The sequence below is a fragment of the Epinephelus fuscoguttatus genome, linkage group LG12, assembly GCF_011397635.1.
Source record: "Epinephelus fuscoguttatus linkage group LG12, E.fuscoguttatus.final_Chr_v1".
In the NCBI taxonomy this organism is placed as follows: Eukaryota; Metazoa; Chordata; class Actinopteri; order Perciformes; family Serranidae; genus Epinephelus; species Epinephelus fuscoguttatus.
In genome coordinates this window covers 32,409,752-32,434,602 of record NC_064763.1, presented here as the reverse complement: position 1 = coordinate 32,434,602, position 24,851 = coordinate 32,409,752, and the positions used below count along the sequence as shown (strand labels likewise).

At 40.0% G+C, this 24,851-nt stretch overlaps 2 protein-coding genes and 1 long non-coding RNA gene across 3 annotated transcripts; all 3 read right to left on the bottom strand.

Moving 5' to 3' along the window:
- Nucleotides 1-497: 497 nt before the first annotated feature.
- LOC125898337 (adhesion G-protein coupled receptor G4-like) lies at nt 498-15,778 on the bottom strand. Its single transcript, XM_049592105.1, has 21 exons — nt 15,716-15,778; nt 15,562-15,629; nt 15,408-15,447; nt 14,224-14,252; nt 13,910-14,055; nt 13,621-13,750; nt 10,352-10,452; nt 9,577-9,781; nt 9,333-9,498; nt 8,769-8,915; nt 7,316-7,441; nt 7,149-7,194; nt 6,970-7,073; nt 6,378-6,499; nt 5,836-6,104; nt 5,604-5,709; nt 5,018-5,096; nt 3,434-3,635; nt 2,847-2,948; nt 2,304-2,468; nt 498-1,674 (listed from the first exon to the last, which is right to left on the bottom strand). Exons 2-21 carry the CDS (start codon nt 15,603-15,605, stop codon nt 1,538-1,540), a joined length of 2,466 nt encoding a protein of 821 aa, XP_049448062.1. The 5' UTR covers nt 15,606-15,629; nt 15,716-15,778; the 3' UTR covers nt 498-1,537.
- Nucleotides 15,779-16,239: 461 nt separating this feature from the next.
- LOC125898373 (uncharacterized) lies at nt 16,240-19,215 on the bottom strand. The gene is made up of 4 exons (XR_007450620.1): nt 19,122-19,215; nt 18,907-18,955; nt 17,287-17,312; nt 16,240-16,305 (listed from the first exon to the last, which is right to left on the bottom strand). It is a non-coding gene; the product is annotated as an uncharacterized LOC125898373 (long non-coding RNA).
- A 59-nt stretch (nt 19,216-19,274) lies between these two features.
- Nucleotides 19,275-22,430, bottom strand: LOC125897836 (adhesion G-protein coupled receptor G4-like). The gene is made up of 4 exons (XM_049591292.1): nt 21,659-22,430; nt 20,637-20,912; nt 19,392-19,489; nt 19,275-19,298 (listed from the first exon to the last, which is right to left on the bottom strand). Exons 1-4 carry the CDS (start codon nt 21,864-21,866, stop codon nt 19,275-19,277), a joined length of 606 nt encoding a protein of 201 aa, XP_049447249.1. The 5' UTR covers nt 21,867-22,430.
- Nucleotides 22,431-24,851: the final 2,421 nt, after the last annotated feature.

Below are 24,851 nucleotides of genomic sequence, written 5' to 3'. Positions count from 1 at the left end.
AACCAGTGATAAGGTACTAAATTAAAAGTTTCTTATGTAACATCCTCTCTAGTTTTTGTTGCCTCTTAGTAGTGTAACGATAATGGAATTTCCAGCTGCAATACAGTGCCTTGAAAAATATGGATGTGTGATACCATTTTTGATGCCTGAGGAAAAAATTGACATTGAGCCACAATACGTTTTTTTTTTTTTTTTTTATTAAAAGGTTAATACAACAAGGCTACAACATGACAGCAACATCTTTCAGAAGAATGACTATAGTAATGTTTACCATTGTAAAGAGTACAGTAAGAGAGAGCTAGAATATGCAGCTAATAACGGCGTATCGATACTGCGGAAAATAAGTATTGAAACCTATTCAAATAATCAGAATTGATATGTATTGAGAAATCAATACTTTTGACAGCATTACTCTCGAGTTTTTTGTAATAATGACACTTGTTCCATTATTTATATTGTCTCAGTATCATTGGATCCAATTTAAATTACGTTGCTGGTATAAAATTAAAAATAGTTAATAGAATTTAAATGATTCACATGTTTTTTCAGTCATAAATTTCAGCTTTCCTTCTTATATTTTCTTGGTATCTGTGGTCATTTGACAGGACCCAGCATTTTGTAGGACTATTGTATGGTTTTACCTATTTTGCTGAATATATTGTGGGTTAATCTAAAATTCTACAAACCGCAGACTATGATTTTAACACCTCTCTGCTTGTCTATAAATAAAAATGGAAAAGTTTTGTCAAATCTCACAGATTTAGAAAGTGTTGGCAGCCTTTTCATTTACATTACAATGTGCAGGTGTTCAGGTGATACAGTCAGAAACACCAGCAAAAAAAATGAACATAAATAATACCTGTCAAACTCTATGGGGAGAAATTCATGCAGCATGGATTCAGCTATCTCTCTATGTTGCTACCGATCACCTCCAATCAGTGCCAATGGTGTATTTAAACACATTGACATATTGATATTATGGACCGTCACATGTTTATCACAACAAAGGTGTGAGAATTTACAGTAGCAGTCACATTCAGAGGTGGCGTGGTAACCATGTCATGAAGCGATTAAGAAAAGATCGTAGAAACACATGTTTCCTGGCACAAACAGAGGTGAAGAAGGAGCACTGGGAGGCTTGCATCATCTTAAAATTCAAATTTTATTATTTCCTCATACAAACTGTGTGGTACCATGGTTCATTGTCACCATGGCTCCACTCACCAGTTGCTTGGCAACCAACTCCTCCTTGGAACTGATGCAACTACTCATGTCTTCATAATTACAGGCTCTTTTACAATATTTAGCAAAAACAAAAAACAATAGAATTCATGATAACGTGATCTAATGAAGCTGGAACACAATGATGCTTCACATTTAGTGATGGCTGTTCGCTGCATTGATTACATGTCTCTGTGGCTTGTATTGAAGTACAATAGGTTTTAAGGCTGCTGTTTCATTTTGGGAGACTTCATGACTGTTTCTGTGATTTGCATATCTTCATGCGTCTGTATGCAAATGCATGGTCCTGTGTGTTTTATCTTTCCTCTTGCTGAACAAGCAAGTGATTCCTCCAGCCAGGTGTAAGGTTCGTCCCCCTCTGTGAAGGCAGAGCTCCTGTACCTGAGGGGCTTTTCTGGGCACGAGGGAGAGCCAAGGAATTCACAAAAAGGCCTGCAAGATAATTAAACATCCGTGAACACTTTAGAGGTGTGAAAAACATTTGCTCAATATGTGGTTTGAGAGTACACGCCTGGGAGTTGGGGGTTAAATTAAATTGAGCTGTCAGATTTTGAAGGAACCATTTAAGAAATAACAATTAGGTCCTTTTAGGCTCAATTACAAAGGCTTTCGTGTAATTATTGAACGTCAGTGCAGTCTCAATAATGAATGCAGTGACCTTCACTGTGATTCTGGCAGCAGAGGGACTGTGACGTCTGACTGAATCTGATCATCATCGTTTCATATGAATCTCAACAAGATGAATTATATCTTCTGATTGCAACCTTAAATGTCTGACAAAAGATGAGAAGGAAGCAGTTCATTAAGAGTTGAATGCCAAAAGAGTACCAGTGACAAAATTAGGAATATCTCACTGAAAACTTTTTTTCCTAACTCGTTAAGAAATATAATTGGGACCAGAAGGTTTGCATTTTATCTTTTAAACACATGTTTACAATGTAGTTCTTATTTTTGAAGAGTTTATTGTCATTGTTGAACTTTTAATTTATCGTTTTGGCTTTTAAATGTGCTAAAATTATAGCAGTGGTAACAGACTGACACACGATGCGCGGTTTCCTCACCCAGGTTTGGTCTCTTGCAGGACGAGTCTCTCTGGCTTGAGTCAGAGGAGGCTGATGTGCTCTCTGTGGAGCTCGACTTGACCGAGCGGACCGATGGTACTGGTGCTCTCGGAGGTTTTGATTTGGGTTTGGCCATCACTCCAACGGATGCCGAGTTGCTCCACTCTGGATGACATCATCAAACACAGGTAACAATCATTAAGCCAATTATTAAGTATTTCCTCCTCACAGGCATTCAGATGAACATCTGCACCTTGCTGATTGTCCACAGAACTAGTTGCACGCCAACATTTTCAGAACAAGAGTGACAATTCTCTCTTGACCAATCGATGAACTGAATTGTCTCCAGCTCCACCTTTTAGTATATGATCTGTATTCTAGCTACCCCAATAAAGGGTGATGATAACATGGGACTGAATGAAATGTTTCTATTGGTAACATCGACAGCTTTTGACAATGGAAACACAAAAATAATGGATCTAATGTGTAACAAACTGAAAAGGACTGCTTGGTGGAAACAAGGCTTATGTGCGGTTGTTGTACCTGAATACTCATCAAGACGGAAACGTCCAAAGCAGAGATGAATCCTCCATTGTTTCCTGACGTTTTCCTTCATCAGACAGTGAAAGATGAAAATGAAAAGTCCTAGAATATGAACAAAAATGAGACAAGGTCATGATGAGCTTTGGAGGACTCGGTTTAGCAGAAAATTATATTTTTAATTTGCACATGAGCAAGGCATTTCTCTCCCAAAAGTGAAAAAGCACAGGGCTTTTGTTGCGTCACTCTCAGATAAAAAAGAAAGCAATATAACAAAGGCCAGCCGAGGTAAAGGCAGTTGTGAAATAGTTGCATCATTCAGCCTGTGTTTGATTTCCTCCTTTTATCTGCGAGTTTTGTTGGTTCCTTTTGAACTGCAAACGTAAGGTAGGATGTTGAAGAAAACTGCATGTGTGGTTGGCAAACCTTCACTCACTGATTTATTTACCGGTATATCACTCATTCATGCCATGTAAGAACAAACCAGTTTGTCCAAGTGGTTCCTACATGAAGCACATTTAGTCTATGCCTATGTACGTAGATATATATTATCCAGAGTAAATATGTCTGTGCATAAAAGAAACTACAACCTTGAAAGGTGTTAAGTGCAGCAAAAAGGTACAGCAGAACTACTCTGGCTGGCGTCCATGTAAAGAAGCCAACCATCCATGTTAGTCCTAGTAACAAGGTGAGACTGGCAACTCCCTTCAGGTCATGCATCAGTCCGCTGCGGGTCCCAGCCGGGCTGTTGACTCGCATGTGGCGAATCTGGATCAAGACCACCACAAAAACCTAGGAGAGTTAAAAAAGATAAGAGTGGTTAAATTACCGTTGCTGTGTGGTTGATGAGATGATTGAGTTCTGTAGATATCTTACTATATAACGATGAAAACTCTGTCTGTCTGTGGGTGTGTGTCTGTTCCACGTTTTTCTCCTCACTGACTTGGTCAATCCATGTGAAATTTGGCACAGTGGTAGAGGGTCATGGGAGGATGTGAATGAAGCAATATCACATCAATTGGCCAAAGGGGGGCGCTATAGCAACCGACTGAAATTGCAAACTTTGAATGGGCATATCTCATGCCCCGTATGCCCGAGACATGAAACTTTGCACAGAGATGCCTCTCCTCATGAGGAACAAATTTGCCTCAAGAACCCATAACTTCTGCTTATATAGATTTTCTCTTCCTAGGAAGTTTGATTGATCTGCATGAAACTGGGTGAACATAATCTAGGGACCAATATCTAAAGTTCCCTCTTGGCAAAAGTTGGAAAACTTACTAAAACTGAGCTTCTATAAGGCAATGAATATTGCGGAGGGCGTGGCTCATCACATAAAGGTGTATAACATCTCAAGGGTTTCACCCATCACCACGCAACTTTGTAGGCATATGACCACACATAATCTGAGGGGACCCCTCCATTATTGACCCCATCAAACAAAATGGGGGCACTAGAGAGCTAATTTCTTATCTAGGCCTAACCGCCATATTGATTTTTACTAAACTTGGTAGATATGTAGAACAGGACGCCTCAGGGTGACTGGAGAAATTTAACTCTAATTGGCAACTGGGTGGCGCTATAACAACAGAAACATGCTTAAAACTGGCTAAAATGTGACCGATCGCTGTGGCTCCCCCTGTGGCTGAATGTTTGTTGTTTTTCTAAGTCATGGTATGGTATGCTGTACATAATCACGGAAACTGTCAGTGTGTCATTCTGTCAGTCAGTCATTCTACCAGTGCGCCCCACTGTTAAGTCAATACAAACACTTTAACTATCTGCCTTTCAACGTGCTACCTCAACTACTAATGTACAGTTTTAGCCCACTAACTATCCCACTACTGGCAATGGTACTACTGTACTTTCAATGAAGCAATCGTACTATCAAATCCACAAAAACTCTGTCTGAATACATTGCTCTTCTTAATGGGCTCAGCTGACTATTTAATCTGCAATTTCCTATGACCTGTATCCCAAACACACACCATGTGAAACTGTACGTGGGCAACTGTGCACTCAGTGGATATGGACTAGTTACTTATAAAACTGAAAGTTATCAGTGTAATTTGGAGAATACTGTGATACATTAATCAGCAAAATGTGGACATGGGCCGCTATTTTAGTAGTTTGAACTTAGGTATGAACTTGAACGAAAAGTTAAAATCATTTACCGCAATGTTGAAGAGGAAGACCAGCACGGCGTAGGCAACCACAGACACGTAATATGTCACATTGTCCTGGAGCCAACAGCTGAGGGAACAAGGATTGAGTGGGAAAACGATGAAAAAGAGTGAGTCAGAGGGAGAGAGTGAATTTAGAGGAGATGCAGAGGTCATTGTGGTTATTCTCTCACATACAAATTCTGTGCCACACCAGCAGGTGCTGCAGTGAGAAATATTTTAATGAAATATGGTTGTACTCTCCGTCACCCCCTGCAAGTAAGGAAAATGTAGGAATGACTCTTTGCTACTGTATTTGCAAAAAGTAGTGGAACAGTTAATCTTTTTTTTTTTTTTTTTTTTACTTTATTAAAAATAAGGTGTAGCAAATTCTGTTTTTTTCCCCAAGAGGAAAAGAAAATCACCAGAAAGTTAAATTGACTAGTTGAAAACTTAAATTATATATACCTCTTTTACCCATTAAATAAAATGAAATTGCAGGACACAAGATTTTTTCAGTTCTACCAGTCTCACTGCTGATTGAAACGTGAATTGTTTCTATATGCTATGACCTGGAAAATGAGTTCCTAAAACTCACAAGTTGTCCAGTGGCTCTAAACTATTCTCAACATCTCTGTAGATGTCACTGCCATAGGCCTCTCTGTCCACGATGAGCACCAGGATGCAGATCACCAGAGGAATCCCTGGAGGAACAGTTAAAATACTTTCACAGCACATAATGATTTGGAAAAGTAACTTGTTTGAATTCTCATTGTTTCAGTCAACAGCATTGTCCTAAGAAGTGTTTGAGTGTGGAAAATGCGACTCACCCCATCCTAGAGCACAGAACTTGAGGATATAAGAAGGCACATAGACGTTGAAGACTTTGACAAGTGCAAAGTACATGTTAACAGCCTCTAATCCCATCCAGGTGAATGACGCCAGGAGGAAGTAGTGCAGCGTGGATGCAACGGCCACACAGAGGCCATACAGCCTCCAGGAGGACAGCCAGGAGTTGACCAGAAACACCAGGTTCAAGCCCAGCAGCGCCAGGGAGAGGTTGATGAGGATCTGAGAGGGGTAGTCCCGACGAAGCTTTCTGAGAAGGAGACAGAGATAAAACGTGGGGGAGGAAAACAAAAGGTAAGACACAGAGTATTTAATTCAAGTGTTAGACAGTAACTGCAAACATACACAGCAGTAATACAGACCGAAGCACCAAGTCATACTTTCCAGAATAGCAGCTTTGGTCTAAGGCACATTTCTTATCATTATCCATGACATGGTGATTATGACCTACCAACAGGTTACCAGTCTGCATGTCAGTGTATGACAAATAGAAGAAGTAACAACTCAGTGGTTGGAGTCTCACTCGAAAGCTGTGTAGGTGAGAACAGTGACTCCCAAGAACAGCGACGAGACTCCACAGCCAACGTAGGTGATAATGGTCAGGATCTGCTCATTAGTCTGGTCCAGCTGAGTCCTGGAGACATCCTGTACACAAACACACGCAACACCATTAGTACACGTGTGTATTTATTTCCCAATGTGCCACAAGTAACTCTCACAGACACATATTGTACAGCGTGAACAGTAACTGCTCCTGTCCCTTGTACCAAATACAAACTAGCATGAAGACCATACCATACAGCTTGCACAACCCTTAGCTGTCATTAGGGATTAGATATACTGTATTTGATTATTTTAAAGCAGTATACTGAAGGTAATGCTTAATTTCAAAGCAGTGTGTCTTTGTTACTTGTAAAAACACCAGAGAACAGAAAACATTGTGGTTTGAGCGCCCTCTGCTGGTGATACCTGAGTCCAACCACTTCCCCTGGCCTAGAACTACTGCTATTAATACTGCTGCTACTACTGCAACTTACCAAAGCTTAAATGTACTGCAGTGCCTCTGAGGCCAACGTGTGCTTTCCAGGAAATCGTAAAACAAAAATGATACGTACCAGAAGAACTCCAAAGTGTGTGAGATGATTACACAGGCACGTTGTGTAGTTAGAGCTGCTGTTGTATTTCCTGCAGCCGTAATTATCCCAGCCTCCGTGTCTGTCTAGATGATGACACAGACATTTAGTATCGCACAGATCATCCAGCAAGAGTTGTGATAATTTAAATCAGGACCTACTGTTTTTATTGAAGTTCCAGTACACACACTCTTCATTCTCGTTAAGCTTGAACAGAAATAGAAATTCTTTAGTCAGTCAAAGGCAACTAACTCATTTGTTTATTATATTGAAGACAGATTTATGTTTTTCTGCTGTCAGCCATATTTGAAATAACAGTTGATCTTACAGTATTGGGTTTAAGATGGTGGAGCATGACTTTGACGTCTTCGTCCAGGTCTTTGATTGGAGAGCTGGCGTTGGTCACACTGGCTGACACTACAAACGTGTTGAGGATGTGTTTCTCTTGGCTGCTCTGAAAATGATAATACAATGCATGTGTAAGTTTGCTTTTCTGAATATAAGAGTGCTCATCCAGTAATTAAAGGAATACTTCACCCAAAAATGACTATTTGTATATCAGATACTCACCACTTGTTAGGTTGATTTCATAAAGAAAACATTTTTCTCGCATGCCTTCACGGTGAATGAAGAATCCAAAAAACAGATTCCAAACTCTCACACAATTTAGGAAGTATAATACAAGTCTTATTTATCCAGTTGTATGCTTAACACCTCCTAAACAGACGACCCTGGCTGACAGAGAAGTGAACAGAAATTTAAACTTATCCATGCTCTCTTCAAAGCCGGACTCCACTGACTCGCTGAACACAGAAGCTGGTGTTTGTTTGTGTTATGGTGTGACTGTGGTGAATCCAAACTAACCCTTAATAAAGTCTCACAATAATTAAGCAATATCACACGAGAGGGAGTGATGTTGTATTGTATATTGTCACAGTATGTTATGTAGCTCTGCAAAGAAAAAAAAAAAACGGTTCCCCCAGTCTGTTGCCAGGCAACGCAGCACACACGCCAGGAACTCACAAGCTACTTTGTATTTACATTGATCTGCAGCTGTGTAACTTCGTCCAGTTCGGCTGATGAAACGTTGGCAAACCTGGGTGTTTTCCTCGTCCTCTCCTGACGACCACTCATAATTTAATTCAAGAAGATCTCTTTCAGTTCCCCTTCGGAAATGGCTGTCTGTTTGGGAAGTATTGAGTATGCATATGACTAGACAAATGAGACTTGGATTATACTGTATGAGTTGTGTGATAGTTTGTAAACAGATGATATATATAGTTTTTCTGTTGTTGTAATCATGGCCATTTTGTCTCTCAAAATATACCATATGTGGCCCGCCACACAATATTGGTTAATCAAGCAGCATTTCTGATTAGGTGGAAGACCACGGCAAAGAAGCTTTAAGTCGCCAGTGATGGCTGCCACTTTCAGGAGTGATGGAAAGTTGACTATTTTTAACTGAAAGAAGAAACAGTTTTTTAAAAAATTTTTTTTTTTTTTTAAATAACCCATATAACGCCAGAAGCAGCTGGCCCTCAGGTATTTCCACAGTATCTAATCTTGCCCCCATTTAAAAAAGTTTGGACATCTCTGTCCTATGACTTAAATTTATCAAGAATTTTCTCAGTTTTTGGATTCTTCATTGACTGGAGGCACACAGATTGGCATTTGGGGGGTGAAGTATTCCTTCAGTAAACTTATGTTTCAAACAAATATTTTGATTAAATTGCATACATTTTCCTGTCTCTGTAAGAGAAAGGATTCATACAACATCGTACCTTGAAGAGCATTGGGATGCCGTAGAACTGAAACTTAACTCTCGCTGGACTCTGGTTTGAGCTGTCCTGTGGGAAGCTGTGCTGCAGGGCAGATGGCAGGGAGATGAAAGCCACCGTGTCGTTGAAGGGATACTTGTTGATGAATATCTACAACATAAAAAAAAGTGTATTCATATTCTCTTTTAAAGTCCACGTAAAGCAAAAATAAATAATGGTAACAAGTTTGTCACACCACGGAAAATGTGTTATTAAGCACTTGGCCTTATTTGAATGATTAAAAGTTGCCAAGTATACAAAATTACACACCAGAATTATATAAAAATAGGCAGTATTCTCTGCTCTGAGATGCTGGGCCATGTCTGTTGAATGCACATAAGCCATGCCCACTCACAGGACAACTGCAGCTTCTTTAAGTTGTAGCACCACAACATGTATAATGTGTTTACATGTAAATCTCAGATTTGACTGTACCCCGACTTTAAGCTCAGAGTCAGCCTGCTTATTCAACAGTAACCGTGAATGTGATTAAGGAGACGTGTTGGTGTTATTTGTTTATTTACCAACCTCAGGCTTTGTGCCTTCAAGGTCTGATGACACTCCGAAAGTCAAACTGCTAAACTGTCCAGGAACTACATCCACCACTGAGATAGCAATGGCAGGAGCAACCAGGGTGGAGGAGCCCTCGTAGCCCACCATGGAGTCACCCACTGCCTCTGTGATATTCAGGATACTAGAGAGGAAGACAGAGGAGGGTGAACAGACGTCAAACTGAAAAGTTAAAAAGATTCCTCCAGTTGTCCATCCTTACGTGTTGGTAAAAGGAATCAGGTTGCTGTCAGATTCCAGGATGTCAGAGATGATGTTGATCAGAGCTTGGCCGAGGGTCGGTGTGACCGTGCTGAGCTTGATGACGTCCTTCAGCTTGTTGAGGACTGTGACCAGCTCCTGGTAGTTGAGTGTGGGGTGGTTGCTCAGTAGACTCTCAATCATCTCCACCACGTCAAGTGCATTGTCTGGAGATACAGTGATGATACATCCAGTGGAGTTTTTAAAGCTCCATTATAGAATAGGTCCTGACCCATTCATTGGTTTGTTGTTATGGGGATTCAAATGTGTAAAACAGGAATTAACTGGACGACACTGACTATGTTTGCATGCACACTAATATTCCTCAATTATAACGAATATGACAGTATTCCAAATTTGGTACAGGTCATTTAAACAACATATCCCATTTGGATATTTTGAATTAGACCTTATTTGGAGAGAGGCATATTCCGATTACAACATGTGGGATATGCCTGTATTAAAAAGGTTTTTTGAGCATTCTTGGGATGCTGTCTTTTTCAGAATAAGGTTAAAAACCGGAATATTTTGTGCATGTAAACATAGCCATATAACATCCCTCTACTGTTTTGCATACATGAGTTTTTAGGCATTTTGAAAACAGTATGTTGTTAGGAACTCCACAGATCTTAACATTACATTTTGGACCAGAGATTTCAGACTAAATGATGCGACTATTTTGAAGTCAAGAACTAAGACATAAGACAGACAGATGAAATGAAAAGTGTAAAACAGACCAGCAGTGACTTCGACATGGTCCAGATCAGGGATGGTTTCCACCACCAGATGACAGTCTTTCAGGTCCGGGGCCAACCAGCGGGTACTGAGGCACAGTTTACTGTCAGACAAACAGGTAGTGAGAGGACAGAGGGAGGGGGCTTTAAAACAAAGTCTGCTTTTTGAACAGAGTTCTTGCAAAGTGTTTTATTCTTTATCTTGTATTTACTTTACAAGCTATGCATCTTTTATTCTTGATTACCATCCATATAGCTACTTTTTTGTCGTCGGTAATTAGGGTCCGGACAGCTAAGCTGCCAGGACACTATTGTAATCCTCTTCTTCTTCTTTCTTCTTTCTGCTTCTGAGGAAATCATACTTCCCATGGGTGAAAACTCACCAAACATTGCACAAAGGTCCAGTCTCATGCCAGATATCCTCAGCTGTAAACTCAAGCCATTAGTCCTGATGGTGGTGCTACAGCAAGCGTCTAAATTTCAAAACTTTGAAAAATTCATAACAAATCAACCATACGTGCTACAACTTCACAACTTTCATCAAACTGTAGCCCCAATACTGAAGAAACTTTAGTACATTTAAACCTATTAAAAATTATGAAGTTCATCACACTATTTTTTTTTTTTTTTTCAAAATCTGTAAAACTTCTTAAACCTATCTCCTCCCACAGTTTTTGCTCAATTGACACCAAACTTGCTACAGAGCATCTTCAGACTGTCCTACAAAAACTATGTTTCTCAGATTTTTGATTTATCAAAAAAATTGAGGCTACAGTGCATCAAAATGTTTGACTGTAAACGGTACTGTAAACATATACATGCAAATTCTTGGTAAATAAATCTTCAGTGTTCATGAAAAAAAGACAAAATTCTAGAGTCATGGTAGATGATGTGTGGCAAATCTCAAAAACTGAATTTTTGACGGCATTTTGAATTTTGCTCTAATGTGAACAATTGGAGTCAATGTAAAAATGGTATTTTTAAACATCAGTTTTTCACTTATGGAGCAAATCAATCATTGTTAAAATAAATTACCAACTTCTCCATGCTGTCTAGATGCAATATGTGTATTTTCAGATTTTTGTTTCGATAACTGAATTTTTTACAGTGGTTCGAAATCTGTTTTTCCATGCATGGACGGCTGCTAAACCTGCACGTCTGGCTTAGTCAATTTGTGAAGCTACACATGAATTGTCACTTACTAATTAGCTCAGTGAGATAGAAATTGATTCTTAGTCTCAAAGGTTGAGTTCAAGCCTCAGCTAATGCAAAAGGCAGATTGTGTTGCTAAATTCCTAAATGTCTTCCAATTCTTCTGCTTGTTGCTCAGAATTGCTTAAAAATGCCCAGACCCGACCCATCGCTGCGCAGCAGCTATAATTCAATTTACTTTGGCAGAAGATGCACGCCTAAGACAGAGCCTAGACAGCTGGGAGTTTGTCGATCCCCGGAAACACCGATCTATTAACTCCAGTCATTAATGGCACCCATCTCCTGATTAATGACTTTACAGCACAGCCTCCTGCAGCTCATGAGCAGCCATCAGTAAATATTGTCACAACAGAAACAGTCCTGAACACAGTGACACTGCCATATAAGAATATATACCAACAGATGCAATCAATACCAAATACACCTGTATGTATTCATGTGTGAAATCCATATTGACACTCGACCAGATAAATACATGTACCCTTTTCTCAGTGTGACTGCATGATGAATTTTCTGCAGGTCATGAGTTCACTGATAAGTGACAGTAAGCGCTTCATGTCAACAACAGGATAGAGTCGACAAGTAAATGTTAACACACTGTAGCTGCAGGCTCGAAACACACACGTGGATTTCAGATGCTAAAATCAGAAAATGTCAATGCACCACAGTTTTTAACGTGTATATATTAATTTGTTAAGAAGCAAGTTTTACTACTTGCAGTCAACAATGAAGAGAAGGGTAAAGGTCTGGTCAAAATATCACTGATAATATCTTTGGAGCTTAGTTTAGCTTATACTATAGTACAGTATGTTGCCACCATGACTAACACATACAACTCTTGCTCATTCAGAATTTTAAATTTCAAAATTACTTAAATAAAACTCTCCCAGCTCTTTGATAATTAAATCAAATATTGCATCAAGCAATGCTATAAAGAAAAGTTACCCTGCATATGGTAGATGTAAAACATGTTCATTTAGTTCTGCTTAAGTAAAATGTCAGATTATATTTACCAACATTTAATCTTTTGATTATTTGTTAATTGTTCATTTACTCTATTTAAGGTCAGAAAACACTGGCAAATATCCATCACAGTTTGTCTAAGCCTTAAGTGATGTTTTTAGGCCCAGATCAGACAGAGTGCTTTTTGCAGTTTGCTGTGTCTGTGTTTTTTGTTGGTTGTGCTAGGCAACCACTGAATAACATCTTTAGCTTAACAGCTATTTTGCTGGGAAGTAAACTCACACATACTTTAAAATCTGCATTAAAAAATGGGCAGGTGGAGGACACTTGCTCTGGCTCTGAGAGTGAGAGGCTGTTCTCAAATAGTACGCTTGTCATAGGGAAATGGAACTCCATGTGGGACCCTCAGAAAGAGGAGAAATCACAGGGAGTACCACCAGTTGGTCCAGGAGCCTCGCCTGGATGATCGTTGGTTCGTCAATCATCAGGCCTTTTTAAGGTTGGTAAGATGTTAGAAAGTAGTTGAGGTGACAGTTTGTTTGGATATGTCTTGCAGCTTGCCTAGGGCGATGATGAAAGTGAGCTAGTGTTAGTTTCATATAAACAATCTACGTTACCATGTGTTGCCACCACAAAAGGCCCGCCTCTCAATTTATTGGATTAGACAATGGAAAGGAAAAAAAACAGTAATGATGTCAGGTACTTTTCTGCTTTGAGTTAAAGGTTTTTCTAGCTCGAGAAGTTAAGTGCGCCCTTGCAAAAAAAAAAAAAACAACAAGGTGTGTAGAGCTGAAAAATGTACTCGCAAAAGCAGCAAGTAAAAAGCTTCACTCCTATTTAAACCCATTATCAATAGCAGCCGCTGGATGCTAAAACGCATTCTGTCTGATCAGGAATATTACATTATGTTTGTTTATTCCAACACCCTGCACTGCATTACATTTGTCTTATTTGATTTTCTCCTGCATGCTATAGCCATCCCAGTCATGTATCCATTACTAGTAATTGTTGATTTGCACTTGTTGTAGGTGTGAAAATGTATATACATACATTTGTATGTTTCAAAAATGAATGCATTAACTATCTTGATCACTCACCATTGGCGTGTGGCTTGGCTGAGAGGGTTTTTCGGGCACGGCTGAGTTGCATATTTTCCTCCTGAAATGTCGGGCCACACAAACAGACCTTTCCTGGTGTGGTGGGTTTCTGCTTTGCACTTAAATATCACTAAAACAGGTTGACAGTGACTCAGATGGAGAAAGAGTGAAAGACAAACTGACTTTTTATCCAGTCTTAATTATGAATAATTTAATATCAGTTGTTGAAAATAATATGCGTCCAATTTTTAATTTTACACCCTGCAGTCTTTCACTGAACCTGACTCACGTATGCGGCTTATCTCTATGTCCTCGGTTGCTATGGAGACGGATCCGTTGTTATAGGGAGTCAGCAGCAGGAGTCGTATCTGCTCTTCCATTTCCTGTGTGTCTGACAGCGACATCATGACCTGAACCTGGAAAATGCAGCTTTCTCTGCAGACAGTGAAGGAGTCATTATAGGTTGCAAAATCAGACCGTTTATATTTGATGGATGAATCATTATTTGCCTTATTGTGCATCTTTGACTTCATGTATTTATTTTCCTTGAGTTCAGTTTGTTTGTGATCTAAATGAAATGGTGTAGAGGTACATGATCCATACCTTGAAACTCCGTGAACATCTGGAAACACCTGGAAGAGAATACAGATATTGACACAGCTTTAAAACAGGAGGGAAAAGGATGTCAGTTCAAAGCAGAACATGTAAGGATTAAACCAGTTTAAAGATTTGCAGTACAATTAAAAGTAGTAGGAGTACAAAAGTGAAAACCGCTTGTAGTGATTACGTCTGTGCAGGTCATATTGATCACTAAGCGGATGATTAGATCTGATTGTTATTACCATCTCATTGACATTTGCATATTTTATACATGAATATAAAGTAATGAAACAGGCAGCTTCACTGCTACTGAACTTAATTGACTCTTTCAGAACACAGTGCAGCTGTTTGCTTACATAGACATTATATCACTTTGTGCTATTATCAGTCCACTTGATGAGGGCGGTTTTAACCAGCGGTGCTATCCCCGTGTGCATTCATGTCTCGTCTCCATTACTAGCAGCTGTAAGCTTTGAGGAGACTATGTTTTTCATTGAGAGAAAATGGCATTCTTTATCCTCTCATGATTTGTACAACACCAGCCTGTTGTAGCCAGCTGGAGGCAAATGGGTTACAATATGTTGTCATTTATGAAAACACTCAAAGTGGACTGCTTGATCACTATAAACGAATGATTCTGTCCCAAGATTTTTGATCCATAGAAGCGGTTTCCACTCAACCAAATGTAAAATGAGGCTTTTAATCCAGTGAAATGTTTGCATCTGCTACTTTTTGTTCGTTCACGTCATTGTCTAGATATATTTTTGTAAATTGATATTATTTTGGGGATAGCATTCCACGCTTTAAGGGTACAATATCAGCTGTCTCCCTGAAAAGTATTGTATTATTGTAGATTCCAATGTATAGGTTCTTCAACCTTTACTCAGAGTAAAAGTCTGAAATTTTGCAGCAAAATATTTCATAGCTTTGTCATGAAAATTGTAAATATTAAAGGAATAGTTCGACATTTTTGGAAATACAGTTATTAGAGGAAATCGATACCACTGTCATGTCTGTGTATTAATTACGCAGCTAGAAGTAGATGTCAGTTTGCTTAGCTTTGTACAAAGACTGGCAGCCAAGGGGAAAAGCGCCACCCCAAAGTTAAAAAGTCTGCCTACTAGCATCTGTTTTCAGTGCTTATAAGAGTCTCAAAAATCTCCCTGAACTTATTTATGTTTACTCACTCCATCAGACGAGGAGTTTGACTGCTGGTTAGGATGGTGTCTGTAAGAGGAAAAAGAGACTAAATTAAATTGTTCACTTTAAAATATGAAAGTGTGATATTTCTGGAAATTAGATGGTGAGTTGACGGCGTAGCAGCGACATCACATACTGTACCTTGCAACTCCCGGGAGCAGCTGAAGGTCAAGCACCATCATCATATCACTGGGTAGACTGGAGTTGAGCTGTGGAGAGTCAGAGGCCACGTTTGAGACAAATCGGTCCGATATTCCTGAAACTAAAAGAGCTGTGCTTTTTCTGTCAGACTTACCCAGGTGGAAAGAACCTGACGGGGGTCACAATCTCCTTTTATGGAAACGTTCACCCTAACTTCAAAATACAGCTCTGCAGAGGAGATAAAAAAGATTTAGGAATCCAGTTGGGTACAGTTAAAATAAACCCCCCTAATAATCCACACATAACTATACAGAGAGCATTTCTCTGACTGTAAATGATCAGACTGACCAGAGATGTTTGCAGGCCTTGTTGTGAAGGTGGGGGCGCTGGTAGAGGCACCTGTGGTGGTGCTGGATGTTGTGGTTGTGAATGTGGTGGTTGTGACTGCAGTGGGCTCTGTCACCACCTCAGGAGGGCTGACAGTGACTACAGAGAAACTTTCTAAAAACAGAGGAATGATTATTGTAAACCAGAATTTGTTTTTCTGCAAACACGCACACGCACACACACACACACGGTGAAAACCATTTCCTACCAACAGGTGTTGTGTGTATGCTGTCGTTATGAACCAGCAGCCCTAGTTGATCACTGATGTCTTCATCAGTGAGGTCGCTGTAAATCTCCTCTTGCACTTCTGCCACGTCCTCGCTTGGTCTAACGTTTACATGAACCAGGCAGTCAAACCTACAGGGGAGAAACGGAACCATAGGTTGCAGAGAGTACCTCATTTTAAGGGGTCACAAGCCAACTCTTGACTGCGAAGGCTCATGCACACCTTCAGTTTCTCATAGATAGGTGTGCAGGGGGGAATATCTATCGGTAAGGGAAGAGAGAAATCCCGCACGTTGTTCTTTTACTTGCAATAAACTTTTATTGGAGGTACAACGGTTTGGTCCTTAAACCCTCATCAGGTAAAGGACCGAAGCGTATTTCCAATAAAGTTTATTGCAAGTTAGGCCTGGGCGATATAAAATTTATGTCAGTAACGATTATAAACTTTAGAAATTTTACTGTATGTATTGATCTAACAGCCTGTCTCACATCAGACATAAACGCAACAACAGCCGGTCAGTCTGTTGCGTCTGTCTCTGCTCTCTGTGTCGCTGCCTGTTTGCAGGAGGGTGGGGCTTTGCTCCACACACAGAGTGGACAGTGGTGTAACTTCAGAGCAGAGCCCTCCACACCTTATGCAAGTAAAAGAACAGTGTGCAGGACCTTTCTCCGCTCTTGTTGAAGGGGTCACAAGTCAAACTATGCAGGAACCACTACAGCATACGATAGTAAAATCTATGTGTTACGACCTTAGCGTGGGCGTGAGTCATGCAGCCGTAGTGTTCCTTTTCAATGTGTTTAATTGTTTAAGGATTTTTATGTATTTATGCTTTTTGGTAAAATACCTAATATTTTACAAAAATAATTTATTCTGAAAATTCAATGTGATAAATTCAAAGTGTTCATAAGCTTTGGTGATGTAGATGAACTCTGAAAGAAAACGTGTTTAACATATTTCAAATTATATGTGTGCATACGGATATATTTTATAATAAAGGGAATGTCATCTGAGCTATAAATTGATGCTGCGGCCTGTAGTTATTGCCCAGCAGCGATCAGATGACATAACATTCAGAAAACAGAAATCATTACGTGAAACCTGAGCAGTGTTACCTGTCATAATCGGGAGACTGCTGCACCTGAAGAATAAAAGACACAGATTTTAAAGTTAAACTCAAAATAGATGTCGGCCACGGAGATTATCCCTGTGATGGTAAAACTTCCTATATGCTTCAGAGCCTGAGACATATGGGATTATTTTTTAGACTCATGTAGATGTAACTCTTTTAAAACATCAACATTATATTCCCGAGTATCAGTTGACAAACTACGGTAACACTTTACTTGAAGGTATCTACATAAGAGTGACATGACACTGTCGTAACTATGACATGACATGGTCCTGAACCTGTCATGAACATTATGTACATGTCATAAACGTTTATGACTGCTGTCATTAAGTGTCATTTGGTTTTTGTAATGACAAGTTGACATTGTTTGGGTTGTCTTGATGATGACAACTTGACATTAATCAAAGTGACATTACCAGAAGTTGTCTTTGTCATGACAAGTAGACATTAAATCTGTTTGGGATGTCCTTATAATGACAACTTGACATTAACCAGCATGACATTACCACAAGATGTCTTTGTCATAACGATAATAATCATGATGTCACCTTGTCATGAACACAAAAAGAGGTGCATTTCTTGTTAATGTCAAGTTTTTATGACAGAGACATCTTCTGGTAATGTTAGGATGACCATATTTTGATTTCCAAAAAAGAGGACACTCGGCCCGGCCACGAGATAGCCTACTTAAATGATACTCGCAGTTTACTCAAAGATGCCTTATCATTTTAATATATTTAAAGTTTATATGTATGGATAGAAAATTCAGTTTTATTACAAAATAATATCTCTCAAAGACAGAAATCAGATAGGCCCCTATAGATAGGGGACACATAGCTTACACACACACTAGAGTGTGGCTACCTGATCCGAACCGTTCGGTCAAAAATGTATAAATTGTATTCGGGCTCGGGTCGGATTCGGTCAGCTTTCAGTGAAAATGTAGTGTAAAAATAAATAAAATCCTATTGTCTGTCCTGTTTATTGCTTGGGCACTGTTATTTACGTGACAACACCTGAACAGAACACACACACACACACTGGCTGTTTCTACCTCTCCCCTCACTGGAAGTCTCGGACCTCCAGTCGCCCGCCTCCGCCTTGATTAAACGCTGAAAATAAAATAAAAGAGGGAGACAGGTTTTTCCTATTTTATTTTATTTTGTTATATTTCTCCCTCTCCCCTCGCTAGAAGCGTCGGACCTCCCGCCACCCGCTCCCGTCTCAAACACGAAGGTCTCCCTCTCTGCAGAGCACCCACGGCGCACGCCTGGCCTGTTAAATAGCCTGTAACCATAATAACTGTGTGACACAAACTCAGTGCTTTAGTAATTAAATAATGTCGGGCTCGGTTCGGTTTTGGACATAACAAAAAAGAAGGACTGTCAGGTTTGGACAGAAATATGCGGCCCGTGCCGCACTCTAACACACACACACACAAGGAAAACTGGACATTGTCATCAATTTATAAACACGCCCCGGACAGGACGTGAAAAGTGGACATGTTACCGAAACTACTCTATGTCCAACGGAGCGCATCAACAACGTGTACACCATTACACCTTTATATGCAAGTTGCTCAGTCAGGCTCTAGTGTGCTTACCATCCTGTCCTCATGTGACCGTTTTACAAGGTTGTTGTCTTGTCTGGATCTGCGTAAGAGATCAGAGAAACTCAGTAGACTCATTGCTCACTGGTTCCCTCTTACCATCATATACTAAAATAAGGTTTGACTGATGTGACACAAAATGACATTCATAGGTATTTTATGAAATATATTGAGTCACGAAAGTGTTGTAAAGTCCGATCTTCTCATACCTGGTTGCCTCAAACACAGACACTCTGTTTAAATAGATGGTGTGTGGCAGAACTCGTCTGAGCTGCAAGAACAACAAACAGCAGAGAGATTTATAACACCTGTACAATGCAGGGCAATACAACCTAACAGCCACAGACACAGCACCACCACCGTCACACAGAAGTAACAGGAAACAGCTTCAGTGTTCAGAGTGTAATATTTAGAACATCTTCATGTTGGTTTTTACAGTTACAATATATGTGTGTTTTTTGTGTATTTGTTTCTTTTACCCATTTATGTGCGATGTCTCTGGCCGTGTAGAGTTCGGTTTTGTTGCCATTGGAGCGTCTGATTTCAAACGTCAGTCTCACTTCGTACAATGGCCATACTGTCAGTCAGCCAGAGGCAAAATGAAACACCAGAAAAAAGTAAAAGTAAATTAAAATGCTGTAACAATTGAAACATATCATGCTAAAACTTAGAGCTTACAGTAAATCCTAAATGTATTTTAATTTCTTAACTGTCTTTGTCTGTGTTTAATCTAAATCATCTTTCATTATGATAAACAAAAAGCATTGCATCTCCATGTACAAGATAGAAAATGTAAAGCATAATGAGAATGGTGGTATCTCCTTCCCTGTTAAGGTTCTAATTGTGAGTGTGACAAACTAAAACAGGGGCTCATTTGTAAAAGCAGAACTCAAGGGTTCAGGGAATTACTGTCGATGTTGAAGCAGTTGTGTTGCAGAACCACTTCTTCCGTTCATTGTTAGTGTCAACTGCAGGCGTTTCAAAGTTACTGTGAAGGGCGTTTCCTGATACGAAACTGTATTTAAATGCATCAGATAAATTGTATGTTAAATAATGTGTTTTAATTTGAAACCTCAGTCAGTAGATTTTATTTGTTACCTGCAGTCAGTGTGGTTTAAGTGACGGTTAATCTCAGAGAATTCAATTAATACACTTAAAACATGAAAATGAAGACTTGTGTTACAAACAGAATTAGTGACTTTAAAAAGAAAGAAAATTGGTAAGAAAATTAATTCATATCAACAAGTTCTGAACTCTGGTGGCAGTTTTGACAACACGAGCTAACAGTAGTTTCACGGTGAAAATTACAGCAGGTTTCAGCTTTGCAGAGAGGAAATAACCTCCTCTGACAGCTGCATGATTAATGCTTCTGATCTAAATGTTATTGATCACAGAATGGCGTCTATATTTACTTAACTGACAAAGAGACAGAGCGTCAATATTTAATCTGAGTGCTGAGGACACAGTAAACCAGAAGCAGCCTCGGAGGCTACCACTGAGGTCGGAAAAAGCCATAAAATGCTTGATGAAGCTGACAGGTCATTTACTGCAGAAAGGTGAATCACTGACTGGTGTATAAACACAGTGGCAGGCAGCGGAGGGAGAGAATATTCCGTTTGTTGCAGGTGTTGAGGAAAATGTAGGGTTAATAATGTTTGAAACAAAGCAAAATATGAGAGAAAACATGTTGTAGCTAATGGAAAAGAGGTTTAGCATCAGCTCACCACACTTGAGGCTGGGATCATGGAACGGCGCACAGATCTGAGTGTCCCAGTTGTCTCTCTCCCACTTCACCAGGTCCCCCTCTGTACAGTACAGTGAAGCTACTTCCTTTTGGTCGCGTTCTCGCCCCCATAGCCGAAACAGAGATAGTTTGCCCATCAGAGAGGTAAACGGAATAACCTGGATACTCCCATTGACCAGGCAGTGCGTTGCACCCAAAGTAAGCGTTCCATTGGGGGCCAGTTTGCCGTACAGAGGGGAAATGGAGGGAGTTGTTTCTACATTGTGAGCAAAGAGAGAAAACAGTAGTGTGGCATAAAGGAGGGTCAAGTACACAGTCATCTAATTAAACTTGAAACACAATGTGACAACAAATGACTCTTTAGTAAGGCCGGGAACTGATTCATAAAAACTTTGCTACCATAACATTGATAACCTCCTTCTTCCTTCCTTACACGGTTGTGCAGTATAGCCAAACTTTATTATGTTTTGGTGGCATCTCGGCACACTGTACTGCCAGCACCTTCAAATACACCTTGCTTGACTTCACCATACCACAGACTGTGGGTTGTAGCTGCTGCGGTAGTGGGCCAATCACACGCCGCATTAAATCGAAGAACGCTTGTGGTGATTGGCCATGAGCAACAGCATACACATATTTTCTAGATCTGGGCACAAAAAGGATTAAATGTGGGTATTTTTTTGACGGGAGAGGTTTCAATGCTACTAGCTAACACCCTAGCATTAGCTAATCTTCCTGGGGTCCTGGGTTGAGTACCAATACCCAGCCCTGCTCTCTAGTCATCATAAAATAAGTAGATACCCCTGAAATGCCAACACAATTTAGCGCTAAAAATGGTGTCAAATGTAAAAGTGTCCCTATCCTTTGCTAAATTATGGATCTAGCCTGCATTTAAGTAGGGTTGCACGGATCCAACAGCTTGAGGTCTGTCCTGTTATTAACTTTAAAAAGCAGGAGACAGATTTGGACACTTGTAACCCAGTCGCCTGTGACTTAACCCACCTGCTGTGATGTCCACCAGGTTGCCATTGAGGTATAGGGCCGGTCTGTCTTTAGTATGTGTCCAGGTCAGGCACAGTGAGTGCCACTGTGATGGACGAAGGTTGATCTTAGACGTAGTCCACTCCGTTCCAAACAGCCAGACCACTAAACAACCCCACTTTCCCCCCAGGCCCAGCTCAGTATACTGGGCCTCAGGATGGCGGTACATGAAGGCAGTCCATAGTGAGGAGGGCCGCAACTAGATATGGTTGATGAAATGTATAATATGCATGATTTATGAAGTCCCCTTAAATGTGCCCTTAAAAGTAATAGCAGTGCTATTTAGACTTGTGAATTAGTTGTGCAGTTTGTCGTCAGTACCTTGAGCTTGAGGTTGAAGCAGACCGTAACCTCCTGCAGGGCGGGGATGGAGACCTGAGGCTTTAGTCTCCAGTGGTTGCAGGCGAAGGTGAAGTCCGCCACCTCTCCCCACAGACTGAGCAGAGGGACTGAAACAGACACAGAAGCCCTGTTCACACCTGGTGTTAGCATGTGTCTGGGGTGATCGGATCACATGTGGACAGCTCAGAGTACAGGTGTGAATGCACCCAGTGCCTCCTCAATGCATCTTGAGATCTGATCACAAAGACTACATTCATTCAGCAGTGTTTATGCTGTTGTGTCCTGGGCTACACTGAAGGACCGCCTTCTCAGCTGACGTCCTCCTTTTTCTCATCTCCAAGTGGTTCTCAATTCACATAAGCTAGCTTCGTCCATGACGTCAGAAAATTCTGAAAAGCCTATAGATGTATGTTACGAGTGCGTGTGTGATTTGGTTGGACACCAAGCTTTCTTTTCAAACCCATGTGGAACACCTTTCAAAGAAATTAAGAGTAAGAAGTGTTTTTTTATACAGAAATAAGTCATGCTTCACCTCACCCAGCAGCAAGACCATCATACAATCCACAATAATGTCTGTTTTTGATTTTGGTGTTGTCATATACATGCATGCCTCAGCTTCCACATTGAAACTTCTTAATGCAGTTTTTCACAGTGCCTTACGTTTTATCACTGGGGATCGGTATCTTACCCATCACTGCATTTTATATGAAAAAGTGGGCTGGCCCTCTCTCGAAGTTCGCAGAGAACAGCACTGTCTTTTATTCATTTATAAAGCCGTGTGTGGAAAGCTTCACTTATATTTAACCTCACTTTTAAAACTTTGTACTTCTGATTATAATACACGTTCACAGACACAGCTTAGACTTCACATCCCACATATGAAATGTGAACTAGGAAAGACCGCCTTCAGTTTTTATGCCCCTGACAGATGGAATAGACTCCAGGAGTCACTTAAATTAGATAATCTGGTGTCCATCGAGTCCTTCAAGGTGCTACTTGATGAGGTTTTACTTAGAGATCAGTCTTGCTCCTGTTATTTTTTAGTCTTGTCTGTATCTACTATGTTAAGTTTCTTCACTTTTAAAGTGTAAAGACTGTATTTTTTTTGTATTCTGTACTCTCATGTTTATGTACCTTGTAATTTTGTAATTGTGTGTGTTATGTATTGCATGCAGGGCGTCCTTGAAAAAGAGAGCTCGCTCTCAATGGACCTCCCTGTTGAAATAAAGGTTAAATAAAAATTTGGTTTGTGGGTGGTGAAAAACAACAATTGCATTTGGTCTTCACAAAGGGAAATGATGTAGCGCTATGTGTTTATTTGCATATAGAGGGAGAAGTCAGATCCGATCACAAGTGGTCAGAGATGCATTCTTATGCCAGGTGTGAACAGACAGACTTGAAGCTGTCCACTTGTGATCGGATCACCCAAGATGTGTTAATACCAGAGAGGTGTACTGTACCACCAAGCATGTTTGAAGGAGCTAGAATTCTTTGCCTTAGCTGTCTTGACACTCTAAAGCCCCAGTCAGAGACAATGGGTATCACAAAGGTGGTTATGCTCTGTTAGCTCAGGCTTTGTGCATGTTCCCATAAAACCAGTCAAATGACGCATTCAGAACTGATGGATTGCATGCCAACCACTTCTGTCTTTAAGGAATATAATTAATATAATAAATATATTATAACATAATATAGTGAATTATCAATAAATAATGCTGCCTGTGATTTTATAGGAGTGTGAGCAGGTGGACCGCAGAACACCACAAACATACATTCAGTAGTTCATTTAATGAAATAAAACAATAATCTTGCTCATGTTTTCTACATCGCTGATACACTGTAGGGTCCTATGGCCAAAAAAAAGCAACTTGATACCTACAGTCGCGCTATTGAAATGCACGTCTTTGTTCGATGGCATCACTAATAAAATGTTAAGGTTCAGCCAATCAAAGAAAGGATTACATGGAAGACTCTGGCTTTAGACTCAACATACTTTGCTGAGGACCCTAATCTCGCCCTCATGGTACCCCCCTCTGGTCTAAACAGGGCCAGACAATATGTAAAGTAAATCATTAACATACAGCACTTAGGAACAGATCTGTAGAGCAGCTATGAGAGGAGAGTGTGAGAGATGGTAGTGTTTTATCTCTGAAGCTACTATTTGTCTATCTGCGTTTGGGGTTGCATTGTTGGTAATGTAGGCGTCAGGATTTAATGGGGAAGAAAAATGTGTTTGATTAAAAAAATAATACCTCTGGCTCTGTTGCACTGATTTTGATCCTTTTTTTTAGTTAGTGCAGCTAACTAAAATGGATAGAAAACCCATCACTGTAAAGTCAGTAATGTCAATATGTAGGGAAACATTCGTTTATACAACTTACATGAAAACACACCTGCAACTAACCATTATTTTCAACAACCGGTTAACTTGTTCGTTTACTTTAAAGGCTAATGACTTAGTCATAAATTATCAGAAAAAAGTTAAGTACTCTTTCTATATTTCTTTATTTGGATCTCCATTAGTCACTACCAAGGTAGCAACTACTCTTCCTCTCCGCAGAGCCCACTGTAAAATTCAAATTGCGTGTTTTGTCTGATCATATAAGCTGTATATACCATATGAAGATATAGGAAACAATAAAGGTTTGACATTTGCTTTAACTTCTCATTGGCTTCAGACCTTATTATCTTTCATCTATGACTTGGAGGGACCGTATATGTGAGTGCATAGCTGTATAGTGTTTACCTGCTGCATACTGTGTTTGCTTTAGATACTTATTTACAGTCACCACAGTGATTCTCTCACAGAACT

What these genes read in the sequence shown, in the direction of transcription:
- LOC125898337 (XM_049592105.1), bottom strand. Translation starts at nt 15,605, where the DNA reads ATGATGATGGTGCTTGACCTTCAGCTGCTCCCGGGAGTTGCAAG. An exon ending in AGCCAAGCCACACGCCAATG is followed by an intron (nt 10,453 to 13,620) that starts GTGAGTGATCAA and finishes TTTGTCTGACAG; the next exon opens with TAAACTGTGCCTCAGTACCC. An exon ending in CTGCAAGAGACCAAACCTGG is followed by an intron (nt 1,675 to 2,303) that starts GTGAGGAAACCG and finishes ATTATCTTGCAG; the next exon opens with GCCTTTTTGTGAATTCCTTG.
- LOC125897836 (XM_049591292.1), bottom strand. Translation starts at nt 21,866, where the DNA reads ATGTACCGCCATCCTGAGGCCCAGTATACTGAGCTGGGCCTGGGGGGA. An exon ending in CCTGGTGGACATCACAGCAG is followed by an intron (nt 20,913 to 21,658) that starts GTGGGTTAAGTC and finishes CTCACAATGTAG; the next exon opens with AAACAACTCCCTCCATTTCC. An exon ending in TGATCCCAGCCTCAAGTGTG is followed by an intron (nt 19,490 to 20,636) that starts GTGAGCTGATGC and finishes GCTGACTGACAG; the next exon opens with TATGGCCATTGTACGAAGTG.